This window comes from Taurulus bubalis, assembly GCF_910589615.1.
Source record: "Taurulus bubalis genome assembly, chromosome: 6".
In the NCBI taxonomy this organism is placed as follows: Eukaryota; Metazoa; Chordata; class Actinopteri; order Perciformes; family Cottidae; genus Taurulus; species Taurulus bubalis.
In genome coordinates, this window is record NC_136594.1 from 9,925,791 (window position 1) to 9,939,776 (window position 13,986).

At 40.9% G+C, this 13,986-nt stretch overlaps 1 protein-coding gene across 1 annotated transcript in view; it reads left to right on the forward strand.

The window, feature by feature from the left end:
- Window positions 1-598: 598 nt before the first annotated feature.
- The window catches only part of inpp4b (inositol polyphosphate-4-phosphatase type II B), a 127,101-nt gene continuing 113,713 nt past the window's right edge, over window positions 599-13,986 (forward strand). Inside the window, exons 1-2 of the mRNA XM_079219485.1 lie at window positions 599-698; window positions 7,751-7,795. Of these exons, the coding sequence (XP_079075611.1) occupies window positions 614-698; window positions 7,751-7,795 (130 nt within the window). The 5' untranslated portion in view covers window positions 599-613. The remainder of the gene's footprint in view (window positions 699-7,750; window positions 7,796-13,986) is intronic.

Here is a 13,986-nt window from a genome sequence, read left to right on the forward strand (position 1 = left end):
ATGCTGGCTTCACCGTGTGGAGCTCAGCAGTCGGACGCGTATTAATTGTGCTGCTGCTTGAAAAGGAAAGGATGGGTTGGTGGAGTGGCAAGAGGAGGGACCCCTGCTGCCATGTCTGGATGCAGCATTGGCTGCACAGTGAGAGGATATAAGGAAAGAGAGTGCGGCAGAGTTGTGTCTTTCTGGCTGTGCAGTCTGGTCTAGGTGCCCTACTGACAGCCCAAAGATTGATGGATAGAGCCGTGTATCGCACATAGCATCAATTCTGTCCCACTTTCTCTTTCATTCTGAGTCTCACTCGCTCATCACTCCTCCCTTCCCCTCTCTCTCCCGCTCTCCCTCTCTCTCGCTCTCTCCCCCTCCCTCCCGCTGCTGCTCCAGGTCCCTCGCTGGTCCCTCTCTTCCGTATTAGTTTCCAAAAGGCATCTCTAATGCTGCCAGAGAGCGCGCTGTGAGGCAGCAAGAAAGCAAGGCGAGCGGATTGCTATCTTTGTGACAGCTTTTCCGCTTGGAAGGCTGCGTGTGAGCCGAGGAACTGGACTGGACTGTGGTGTTTCGTGGAGGAGGTGGGAGAGGAGGTGGAAGGGGCAGAGCTGGGGGGCAAGCTGGACAGATGGAGGACGGCGCCCAACACCTGGGACACTGCATGGTTGACATGAAGGAGCTGAATGCCAACCCTGAAGGGCTGACCGCTGCCGGTGAGCTGACTGCACTGTGTTGCCTGTCTGTCGCTTAACCTGTCTCCTCTGTCTCTCTCCTCTGTCTCCCTCATTCAGTTAAACTCTTCAACACCTTCTCTGCTATTAGAATTGATTTGAATTGATCAACAGCATTCAATGTTTTCTATATATGCGTGTCTCAATGATGCTTAGTTTTTGCATATTTTCCCTCTATTTGTGTTTGCAGTGGTTATCCCTCTCTCTCTCAAACACGCATACAGAGAGAGAAAGAGAGAGAGAGACAGAGAGAGAGGGAGAGAGAGAGAGAATGTGTGCATGTGTGTTGGGAAGAGAGAGAGAGAGAGAGAGTGTGTGTGCATGTGTGTTGGAGAGAGAGAGAGAGAGATTTTTAACGATGATCAATAATCACTGAATGACTGAATTCAGTGGAGCGTCTTTGATGTCTCAGGGTCACATTGTTGCAGTTCTTACAAAAGAACAATAAATATACATGTCCTTAAAATGTAAAGTGTTTCCAGGTGAGTCATCAAAATTATGATTTTTATAATTTTTTTAAACAAAAGGACTGCACTCTGTTGATACTGGAGTACTAACAATTATTCGGAGCAATGTCATGTTGATAACTCAATAGTCACATGTCTCCTCAAATTGTTCTCGTGAATTCATTTTAAAACTCCGTAGCTGCCTTTCCACAGGTTTCCAATTAAGCCTTAGGTTCTTGCAGTGTGGTTGAATTCAAATCCCATGCTGTTTGTCTGAATGTAGTCAATCATGTCAGAAAAGAGTTTAATTTAGTGGCTCTGCAGAGTTTGAAGTGTGGGAAACACTCTCACGTCTGTTTGTACAAAGGTGCCTGTGTGCTGCGCGTGCATGCATGTGTCTGTCTGCGGTCCTGTGTGCATGTGCGTGCGCACTTTGCTTTTAAAATATATATTTTTATAGCATTCATATTCTATAGTGCCTGAATGTGTTGTCACTAATTAACAATGGCAGAGCCAAACTAGATGTCTCGGTGCCCAACAACAGGCGAACGCTAAAGAGATTAGCCATATCAGTGATGCCACAAAGCCTGCTTTCCAAGTTTAATACCGTTGCTCACTAAAAGGACAGACACTGCATGCAGCGTCGCTAAGCATTTGCATTGGCATGCAAGCTCAACACCATCATCTTCCCCATGGGGATAAGTAAATGGATGCGTACAAAGAGGAATGAAAGTGCAATTCACGATGCCTTGTCTTCTTTGCCTCGAACCACATGGATTCAAGCTGAACCAGCTTACAGCCGCAGTTACTGGCATGCTATCGCGCACACACGCACACACACACACACACACACAGACACACACACACACACATATAGGGAAATAACTAAAGATGTGCAAACCAGTGCATCCTCACATAAATATACATATGCACAGGCATTATTATTATTATTATTATCATGCTTGCACACAGCCGGACACGTGCTCGTTCTCTTACAGTTATGACCTGATTGCAAACCCTACTATAAAATCACACAGTCACAGTTTGGAGATGACATCTGACAGGTGTGGGAGTATAACGGTAAATGACAAACACCTCACAGTACTTCTGTTTTGTTTTCCTTTAGCATCCTGGGAGACAAAAGGGATGAGCAAAGCACACAATTACCATGTTTGGCACAAAAGACAAGTTGACAACCCCACATTATCAGTCGCAAGGTGAAATAGTTTATCTCCTCCTTCTTGACAGGTGCTGTTCAGTAGTTATTAAGGTGGGACTGAATTGGCATTTAACTCCCCACCATACCGTGTAAAATTTGTACTTATTAACTATTCATAACCAAATTTTCTCGAAAGCTGCAATGTAATTGATGGCGTTTTCATTGCACGATGTTTGACATCAAGAGGCAAAATGTCTCACTCCGTGCCCTTGTTTAACCCTAAGCGCTACATCTCCCATCGACGCGACAGTCAAGACCTCCTCAGCGCACCCAACTGATTCACAACACTTCATTAAACGCTGGCAACAAAACCATCTGTCCCCTCTCAATCTCCCAGGGCAGTAATGTGACGATAACTCACTCTCCCATTCAGCACCACTTGTCCTAATAGGATGCCTGTTTGTGCAAACATCAATCGTGTTAGCGGTATGTGAGTTTGGCTAATGAATCACCAGAAAGGATGTGCAGGTGTTGTTTTAGGCAATTTAAACTACAGAACAGAGAAGCGCAGCGGAGGGTTAGGTTGGACAGTGGGAGTCGGAAGAAAGAGAGATGGCATTTAGCGTGCGTGTGATGTAGGTTTTGGACTGGTTTATTGAGCGATGGTAAGTGAATTATTAATATCATCTCTAAATCCAAAGTAAATGATATTCAAAATACAAAAAGATTTGTTGATAGACATAGGCCCTTACATGTAATATCTATTCATGAAGAGGATAAGCAGGAGTGATTAAGATCGTGTGCTATACCCACCGCGAGGGGGTTTATCAAAGCTCTTTTTGGAAATTGCCTGATTTTCTTAGCTGAGCTGGAAGCACATGATGGGGACTGTAGCAGCGACAGGCTGTATTTTGTAGCTTTTCCACAATTTATTTTTTTGTGGAGTCAGGAATAAGGAGAAATCCCATGGGTGCGCACTCCCCCACATTTCCTCGTTCCATTCCTCCTCAGAGTATCTGCTAGAAGCTAGTGAGTGGTTATCACACTACACAGTGGGTGAGGAAGCAGGGCAATTAGAAGGGATGAGGGTTAAATAATCTGCAAGACAGACAATTTAAGTTCCTGTACATTAATTAACTTTGTCATTCTGGAGAAATCACCTAGTCTGCACGCATCCAAAGAAATGACTCTCTCCTCTCCCTTCAGCGCGGCTTTTCCCCACTGATACCACCTGCAGACGGGGGTGATAGATTGGAGGTACAGTGAGGCTGTGCTGTTATTTCTAGAGCCAGATGAAACTGCAGTATAGCGGTCGGGCACACCTCATTTGCTTTGGGCCCCTCTGGGAGTTACATCTGCATGATGTGTCGCCTGCCACCTTGCTGAGCTTATTACCATATTCATAATGCCAGCGGATATCGATTTTAAATACCACACCTGTTCCACTTTTCTTCTTATACTTATCCACACGTTGGAGCTAGATCACCTGTGAGCTCCGTGTGCTAAATGAGATGCGATAGAGACGGTGCTTGACCTTTCTCCGTGTGATGGGTAATTATTGTAATCATTGTTTTGGTCATCCGGATTCTCACCATGAGGTCAATGACATGTGGTGTGTTTGCTGCTCAAAGACAAGAATGGTGTCACAGAGTACATAACAGGTGTCCTATCCTCTGGTTGTGGAAGCATAATTTATCCCTGACTTTTGATAAATGTGGATACTGAGGTGTTGCGAACGTGTGAACAACAGTTTCCAGAGCCACCCTGTTTCCTTTCATGTCTCTGTTCTCACAGCTGTAACATACTGTCTGTCACATGTGCTGCTTGTCTCATAATCAATGCATGTGGCATGATCCTTCTTAAAATACATGACACACACACAAGCTGTGCTCTGAAATTCAAACATCCTTTAACTCCAACCCTTCTTATGCTTCACTATCACGCATATCTAGTTGCTTAGACTATTCTCATGATCCCCAACCCATATCAGACCCAGACTTGGCTTTACTCCTTATCTGTATTCAATTAATTCTGCAAAGGTATTTTCCATTGCTTTCTACCGCTATATCACCAGATAAGTTGGTGTCTAGCACAGATGGAGTCCTCCAAAGTAACTGGGCCGTTCAAGTGACAGTCCCTGAGGATGCCACCAGAGACGAGACCCAACAGCTGGCACTGTCTCAGCCCACCTAGCTAAAGGACTCTTTTGCCGCCGCAGAACATCCAGGCTTATTAAAGTTTCATCAACACTCACAAAGAAGCCTTGGTGCTGATAACACGAGGATACATGACCCCCAAGGAATGGGTGGAAGATGAAAGTAATGTGAAATCCAGATAGCGATACTGAAATTTTATTTACGCACATAATTGGCCTGTGTGTGTGTGTGTGTGTGTGTGTGTGTGTGTGTGTGTGTGTGTGTATATATATAAACTTGCCTGTGTACACTTGATTAATTAGAAGGTTACTCTACTTGTATGCATAACAGATATTGCACTAAGTTTGCATAAGCCTGTTTATTCAAATGTAGCCTATCCTGACAGCAGCTGACAAGCTACACTTTCTGACACTTTCGAAAATACCAGCAAACTGAGATTTAACTTACAGTTTTGTCAACACATTCGGAATGGCTGTGGCTCAGGGGTGAGAGCGGGTCATCTTCTAGAATAAAGTGCTTTTAGTGGTTGGAATACTAGAAAGGCACTATATTAATGTCCATTTACCAATTAAGTATTTGCTGAATTTAGATATGCACTGCAAGTTGCTTGTGTTTATTTATAGAGGGCATTGGGGCCTTTTCATCCTTTTGTAGACTAGTGACTCAAGAGGACACGGGGTAATGCTATTGAGTCCCATAATTAAGTATGCTTCTCATTAAATAGCAATCCCTATCATTTTATTTTTTATTATTAATTTAAACTAAACATTCCAAAGAGTTTGGTTGTGGTCAGAGATTTAAACAACTTTTGGAAAAATAATTGAAACTTCTGAACGTTTGATTTGAACCATCTTTTAAATTCCCAAACTATAGGGTCCTTTACTAATTTAGAAAGCAACTTGTGATTAATGATCTTGAAATTAAAAATCCTAATTGAGAGTGATACTAGAAAATGTACATTGAATACTATGAATAAGTACAAATTCAGTCAGTCAGTTGCAATTCTGTATAAAATGAACTGGCAATTTCAAGGAGAAGCACTGAATACTGTATATAAAAAAAAGTCCAAAACCAACTCAAACCAGATTCTAATTTTGACTTCTGCTTTTGAAATAAATATATAATATCAACCCCCCAAAACATATTTCATAACATTGCTGTGATCTTGAGTAGCTCTTCATGTATCCCTCCAAGATGGAAAGAAAAGCAGCAAGTCATGGAGTAAATCTGAGCTGGTGTACTGAAACACCTTTTGAACTTTTACTGACAGTGTAGGAAACTTTCTCCACCCATGAGGGTTGTCAGTTATAAGCACATATCTGGATCTTCTGTATTAGCATAACTGTGGTTCAGTAGGAAGCTCATGCGAATATAAAAAAATACAAAACTTTATTTTAAATTTTTCTTTCTTTGCAAATGAACGATCCCAGGAGAACAACTGTTTAACAACTGCTAATTATACAGACGGTAGAGGGTCATGGGTTGGCGGTATTATTTTAGCACAGGCAGGTTTTATGTCTTCCCAACATGAAATCTGCTCTTCCACTTTTTCTTACCTTAATATTGCATCATTTTGTTGTGTGGCTGTTGTTTAGTCAGATCGAAGTAGACTTGTTCTCCGCAAAGACCTTGAAGTGTGATGAAAGGCTTTACAAATATATTGACCCGGCTTGACATAAAAGCTGCCAAGAAAGGGTTGTGACTGAAGTAATTATAAAGCAAAGTAAATCATTTTTAGTGAAGGATCCTCATTATATAAAATGACTATTACCTAAAGCAGTGTGGCTCCCACACATCAGTAAGTATCGAGTATCCATGGCCCATTAGTGGGGTTGATGAGCCTTAGAGAGACCAATTGTGTCCCAGCACCCCAGGAAGAGGAGAGTGGCGTTTATTGGTTTAGGGCCCCGCCATGTGTTGCACCTTCCTGCAGGTGTTTCATCTGTTTGGTGTTTGGATGGTTGTGTGTGTCACACTGGGAGAGTGATGAATGTGAGACAGAGTTGGTGAAAGATGATACAAGCAGTCAGTCCTCATCATTACGGCACAAGCCCTCAAGGACAACTGATTCTCCCGTTCTGTGTTTGTATAATCTAACACACGGGTGGGCAATTCATTTTCCCGAGGGGCCACATGAGAAATTGGGACCGTTGTGGAGGGCCGAACCATAAGGCTGAACTTAATTCAATTAAAAAGTCTGTCCAGTCTGTGTTGGGCTTGAACGAGTGCATTGAAGTCTGGTTGAATGAGGTGGATACTCAAAGGACAGCTGACAGGTATCAGTGAGAGAGGATCTGGATCTGGATTTGTTGAACTTCATCACTGAGAATGTTTGTTCTCATGTGTAGGTAGATCCAAAGAGAACAAACGTCTTCTGAGCATAACTCCTCATGTGAGGAAAGTTCTCCTATTTGAGAGAAGAGTAAAAATGATACTACAGTCTCCAAGTCGTCAAGTTGGCAACACTGCCTGTCGGAGAGGCTGCGTAAGCGTGCGCCCGCACATAAATAAATCACCTTCAAAGTAAAAGCAGTGCCGTTGTATTGCATTTATGGCGTGCATCTTATTCATTTATTTTTCATTTTTGATTGACCTCACGTGGGCCGAACTGGGAGAGCCCGCGGGCCGTAAGATGCCCAGGTCTGATCTAACATGAACAGTTTATCACTTTGGCTTGTTTGGATCCTGTCATGCTTCTGGCATTGTAGAACACCATCTCCGAAGATCTGTTTTTGTGCTGATTATAATTTTGTCACAGAGGGGCAAGATTGGTGAATAAGGATCAGATTCTAGCCCCTTAGTCTACTTTAACTTCTGTGGGGGATGTGGTTATCCCTTTTCATTTGAAATGAAGGGACACTATTACAGTGCTCAAAAAACTAGTGGATTAATCAAAAAGTAAATTGTAAAAATAATCGTTAACACTTTTGATGATAAGAAAGGAAAACATGCTAACCATTAAGAGTTAACTGCTAGAAAATACAAATACAAAAGTATTTTTTTATTAATTGAATGTCTTTGGGTTTCGACTAAATTATTTGATTGATTAATCATAAAAGTATCTGACAAGTTAATCTATGATTAATGTCAGCAATAGTTGTAGCAAACAGCAAAAGTCACTTTTTAATGTGTGTTATTTTTTAGTTTTATTACATTGTCCTAATGTTTACTTTTATTTCCCCCCCTCTCTTTCTCTCTCTCTCTCTCTCTCTCTCTCTCTCTTTCTTTCTCTCTCTCTCTCTCTCTCTCTCTCTCTTTCTCTCTCTCTCTTAGGTGTTTTTCTAACACCCAAGCTGCCTCAGGTGGAGTTCAGCCTTGGTGAGTCCTGTGTTTTCTCTCTGATTCAAGGGTCATTTTGAGAATATCCCACATTTTCTTGACATCCTTGAAAGCATATTAGACAAAGGACACATGGACTCACTCGCATTGTTGCACACTTCTTGTAATGAGGAATCTCTCTTCCCCAGTCCAGAAACACTGGGAAGAGTTACTGTATGGCCGATCAGGCCCCTTGGCTAAAATACATCCGATTGTAACTGTTATGAACACACACCAACAAACAGGCAGATGCTGACAGTTACGCTAATGCAGAAGTCAGTCAGAATTAGTGGACATATCTGTCGTCATCCTTAATCTTTTCTCAATGCTCACACACATACATACACCACAAGTGTGGTTCGAAGGGACAACACAAAAAAAGGCATAGAGAAAATATGAGGCAGAGCGGCGAGAGGATCCTTTTGAACTTTTGGTGGAGATGGCCTCATTCATTTTTCATGCCACTGAGATGTTGGAATTCTATTTCTAGACATTCCATTGTGGCTCAGGTAAAGTTTCTTAAAGTGAAAATCCAAACAGGAATATTATTCCTGTGGTCTCTGACAGAAGAGAGTGACGGCATCAAAGACTGGTGTCTTGGCTCCCGTGTTTCTGTCAACAAAGGCTTCCCACTGTTGCATTTACACAACAAACGACCGAATACAGATATGGACAGATATACAGCTGGGAATGTGGCTACAATTTATTTTTCATCTTAATAGTATTAGGAGAGATAATCGTTGCACAAATGTGTTCTTCTTAGCGTGATCTTCTCACCTGATGTCTTCCAGGCCTGGCCAGTGCTCAGTGTGTCTTTTGACCATTAAAGCAGTTTTCAATGTGTTTAAACTGCAACAGCATGCTAATACCTCATGAACACTCCTGATAGTCCCATTGCCATTACATAGTGGGTACAATTGCAGCAAGTCATAAAGACATGTAATCAGAGTTCATTTATATAGAGACTGTGTGGGGCTCAATAGGAGAGTCATTATTTTGAGAACATGCATTCACTCTCAAGTGCACACTACTGGGTCTTTATGTGCACACATAGTAGATACAAGCATACTCGGCAAAGAATTATATAACGCCTTTGTAATGCTACCTTTGTTTCCTAAATGTGGATTCTATTTGAATTCCTACTCAAATAATACTGTAGGTTTAGCTTTTGCTCTTTAATAGAAAATTATATTTGAATGTAAAATATCCGTCATGGTAGAAAATACAGCTGACAGCTGGCACAGAGAATAACCATATCCATCTGTAATTGCCCTGGTTGAATGTGTGCTCAATGTACAGTACATCTGGGTTCCTTTTTTGTATTATATGTGCATATTCTATTTTAACATGTATTGATAAAACGTTATAGTGATTTTATTTTATGTTCTGGTAGAAGGTTACATGTTTAATGAGAAATGTAATGTACAGAGAAAATAAACAACCAACAAGCGGACAGGAGTGAATCAGAAGCTGAATCAAAGTCGATACTAATTAAAAAATATATGCCGAGGCTGCTTTTGAAAGAAGCACTAAGAGAGAATCTGAAGTCCTCAGTGAGGTTATTTGAGCAACAACAAAGCACAAAAACCAAAGGCCTCGTCTCTTGAGCATCAGTATAGACCAGTGCAAGGTGAATGAGAGATTTGGGTAGTTTGTTTTGAGCATGTTGACACAGGAAGGACATTCAGTGCTTCATACATAAACAAGAGAACTTAAAACAAAATTAACCTAAAACTTCTGGAAGCCAATGCAGTGATTTGAGGAGAAGTGGAATGTCCTATGCTTCCTTATTTAGTCGCTGATAAAACTCCGTATCAACAGGGAACCGAGTGTGAGGAGTAATTATTGATTGTTAATCCTGTGCACATGGCCCTGTGTTTGTGTGTGTGTATAGCATTGGTGTGCCCAAATCCACAATTTACTTTACAGCTAATTAACAACTTAATTGCATCACTCTCGACAAATATGTTTTTTTATGGAATAAGACTGCTTTTAGATGGTAATAGAAAGCTTGCTCTAGAGTCACAGAAAAAAACAAATGGCTACATTTTAAGTCTCAGTAGTACTCATACTATTGTACTAGTACCAGTTTCAATACCCTTTTCAAAAGAAAGTCGGCGGTTCAAACCGTTGTTGTGAAATTTGAAAGAATTACTATTGCTTCTGAACGGCTCTCAACACGGCAACGACTGAGCCGGTGGCGAGCAGCTAACAGTACAAACAACGGTAACAGTGCCTCATTCTCTTCTCAGGTAGACACCAGTCCACTATATATTCATATAGCAAATCATTTTTTTACTGCTTTATCAATCATTCTATGAATATTTATATTATTACCCTTAAGGAGACAAAGAGGGTTAAAGTAAATATACTATACAGTTGCATTCTGGGAAATGTAGGATCCAGCATGATTTGTTTTTCCGTCTGTCTCTTGTGTGTGTATCCAATTATATTGAAGTGTAAGAGTAAATCATAAGAGTGCCTCTATAAAACAAACAAATTCACAAACACATGCACTTATTCTGTCAGCAGAACATTCTGTGGTCTTTGCTGCGGTCAATGCAATATTTCAAAGACATTGATTAAAGCTTAACAATATGACCAGTTATTAAAAAGCAAACCATATAAAGCCTCTTACATGGACTATAAACACTGACTGAGGAACATTTTCTCTTTACATCTGCACAGGTACAAGGCAGAATACTGTGGACAACTTCTTGTCGGACTCATCACATGCTGGATTGTACTACTGCAACCAAGGACTTATTTTTCAAACAAAAATTATGAGATTGAGTGTCTTGGTGTTTGCTTCTGTTTTGACATGGTGTCATAAAAAATTGAATGGGAAGAATTGTACCCACCCAAATTGTAAGTTATAAACAAACAAGCTCACCGGACACATTTTTATCTCCCGTATGTGATTGTTAGTTATGATACTAACCAAGGTATTTGGAGCTGGGACTCCTTTGCTTTAGTGGAATTATTCAGTTTTTATTTCAACCCTTGGATGAGAAGAAATATTGATAAAACTAGGAGTTAATAATTTATCTTGTTATGACTCCCAAGCGCTGCTTTGCTTAAAATACTTGCAGAAAAAAAGAAAGAAAAAAGCCTAATACAGGTGTGTTGACAGTGTATATACAGTTATTCATACACATGCACTATGTCACATTAGACTCTGTGCCTGCACAGATGATAATTTAACATTAGCATATTTCAATTTTAAATATCTCATACACTTGTCTCTCCTTTTAAGTTTTTCTTTTATCAGTGTCGGTGTGTTTGATGGACGTGACATGTTGAATATCTGGATAATTATGTGCTTTGATTAACTACAGTAAAAGTAAAAGCTGACTTTTTTTTCTTGCAGATCTCTTTTGTTCTCTCAAGTAATGGTCTTGGTTCTTTACAGTAGTTTTACAAATATTTTCTTTTCCATAGGGAATTCATAGTACTCTTCAATGGTGTTTGAGCTGTTACAAGACATATTGTTTAAAAATGCACTGTCAATATTCAAAGAGAAGATTATTTGCATAAATGTTGCATTAATATCCACAAGTAACGGATGCAAATTTGCTGTGAGTCAGCTTCACAAAAACACATTGTATTATACACAATTCATTTAAAAACAGGCCCCATTCACATATGAAACAACACATTACAAGCATTATATTAAAGAACATCATATGCTTGTCACTATCTTATGAATGTACAGGCGTGTTAAGCAGCACTGTGCAGCAAGTGAAGGACATACTAATACAACACCAGAGTCCCTATTTTCTCTCAGTTTTCCCCAGACCAACTGGAAAACAGGTGTGCAAATGGCGGCACATGCAAATAATCTTGTCAAATTAATTGAAGCGTTGAAATAATTATCATGATGAATAAGCGTCTTCTCGAGATGAGCATATATTCCTGTCTCCTGTGGCAACTCCCAGGGCTCCCCTCAGATTAAATGGAATTTAGATTCATTGTGGGGTCTCAGAGGCCCAATGCATTAAAACTCATTTCCAGCAAATTCATCTTGAAAGAGCTCAGCATACTCCAATCACACAAAATAAATACGGCATAGTAATTGAAGCCTCCAAGGATTGGCAAACATTATTACTCCAATTGCTCAATTGTTATGGTAATTTTGGAATCAGTCTCAGTATACTTTAATAGTTAAGTCGCTTGACTAAAATTGTGAGTCACGTCATTGTTGAATGAATTCTCACCTAAGTAAAGTCATTTAATTCACTTAGAAGTGACCAAAAATCTGCAACTGTCACTCTATCCTACGCTCAAACCATTATTTGAATCTCTCCCTTTTTAATAGGCCATTCTCCTCTTTCCTCCTCCATGTCACTCCCTCATTATCTGCCCTCTCACTCAGGCTTCCTTCCTCAAACTCAAAATGCCTCTCTCAGGGACTCCCTTGTCCTTTCCCTCTGTCGCCCTATTTATTTCCCTTTCCTTCCACCCCCACCCAGCATCATAATGGCTCTAACCTTAGAGGGTCAGTCGAAGTGTCATATCCCTGTAAGAGAGCCAGTCTGGTGATGCATGGTTGAGCACCCAGTCCCATTTCAATCACCAGTCTGGCTGTGGTTAACTGTGCAGCGGGGTAGAGAACATCCCTCAGGCCAATCAAATATACGTCCCCTGAGGTGACTGATGGGGACAGTCAGCGGCTTATCTGCAGTATCTCATCTTGGGTCTTGTGTGTAAAAAAATAATGACGGAATCATTTCCAGAAAAGAGGGCAAGTGTAGTTTAAATGTGGAGAAAGGGAGAACCACAAAATGATATGAGGTGATGATATGATGAAACGGACTGAAAGAAAAAAAAGATCAAGCTCTATGGAAACCTTTTTGGCCTCCAGTGTTTCTGTTTGTGTCTGTCATCGCAAACAGCACATACTTCAGTTGCATGTGTGCAGGTACCTGATAATGCGGGTCCGTAAACATCTTTTGAACCTTCAGTGTTGACACAACAGACCCCCGATCACAGCCACGCAGAAGTTTTTTATATGAACATCAGATCCAATTAACATTTTCGTGGCTTAGCCTTGGTTTGTGCCCGCACACAAACTCCTCCGCTCCAGCTTTCCTCCTGCAAAAGCAAATGTGAGACCTCCTTTTATGTGAGTCCAAAAGACATGGCACCGGGATCTTGAGGACAGAAAGGGAATCTGGAATCAGAATAGCCCCTCTGAGATAACAGGTGCACAAGCTCTGCTGCACTGTAAGATATTTCTTCAACTCTTGTAGCCATTTCCCAACCGCAGCTGCAAAGAGAATGGGAGGCCCTGGATTGTTACTGTTCTATGTTACTGTTCCATGTTACTGTGATGTTTGCTGTCTCGTTTTTTTTCCTCAAGTCTTTGATGCAGACACTGCATGGATGACACCTGCTTTTAACCCTAACTGGTCACCTCTGATTTGGGTTGAATTAATAACAATGTTTTTCGGCTTTCCCACTGCTATCAAAAGATGAATTTCAAGCTGCAGTACGTTTTTATTTCAATTTTATTGAAGCTTAAACGTTGTATAATCAATATACAGATGGCATTCATATGCAGAAAGGGAATGGGATGGGAGAAGTTTTTGGTATGGTAAACATTCCGTGTGGAGAGCAAAATAGGAAGAATATCCTGTCTGATATAGTAAGACAAGGATTTTTATTGGTTTAAAAATAGCTTGCAAACTGGTTTCTTTTAAAACAATCCGGTCGTACACATCATCTCTCAACTGCAACTCAAATTGCAAAGGGGACTGCACGGAAAAGGAAGTCTTGGCCCGAATATCAGCAGGCTACACATGAAACCCAGAAATATAGCCCCCGCCCCCCAAGGCTTATCCGTCATCAGACGGATAGCTGATGGGTTCAGAGATTGACAGCTGACTTGATTGAGTGTGCTGTGGTAGAAATAAAACTGAATGTTGCTGCAAAACGGACCATATTGCCCACATCTTTCCAGCTGCCTGCAGGCCACTATTCTCCCTTTCCTTCTTTTTTTAGGCAAAGTTCGTTCCAAGTAATGCTGCCTGTCTTTGGAGGATTAATGCACACTTTGCAAAGGACACATGTCTCATTACTCAGTGATGTGTGACCTCCAAAAACATGCACACGGCCTTGGGTCGTTTATATAAATCCACTGGTCATCAGTGGGTTCATTGCAGCTACTCTCACACAAATGTTAAACATGC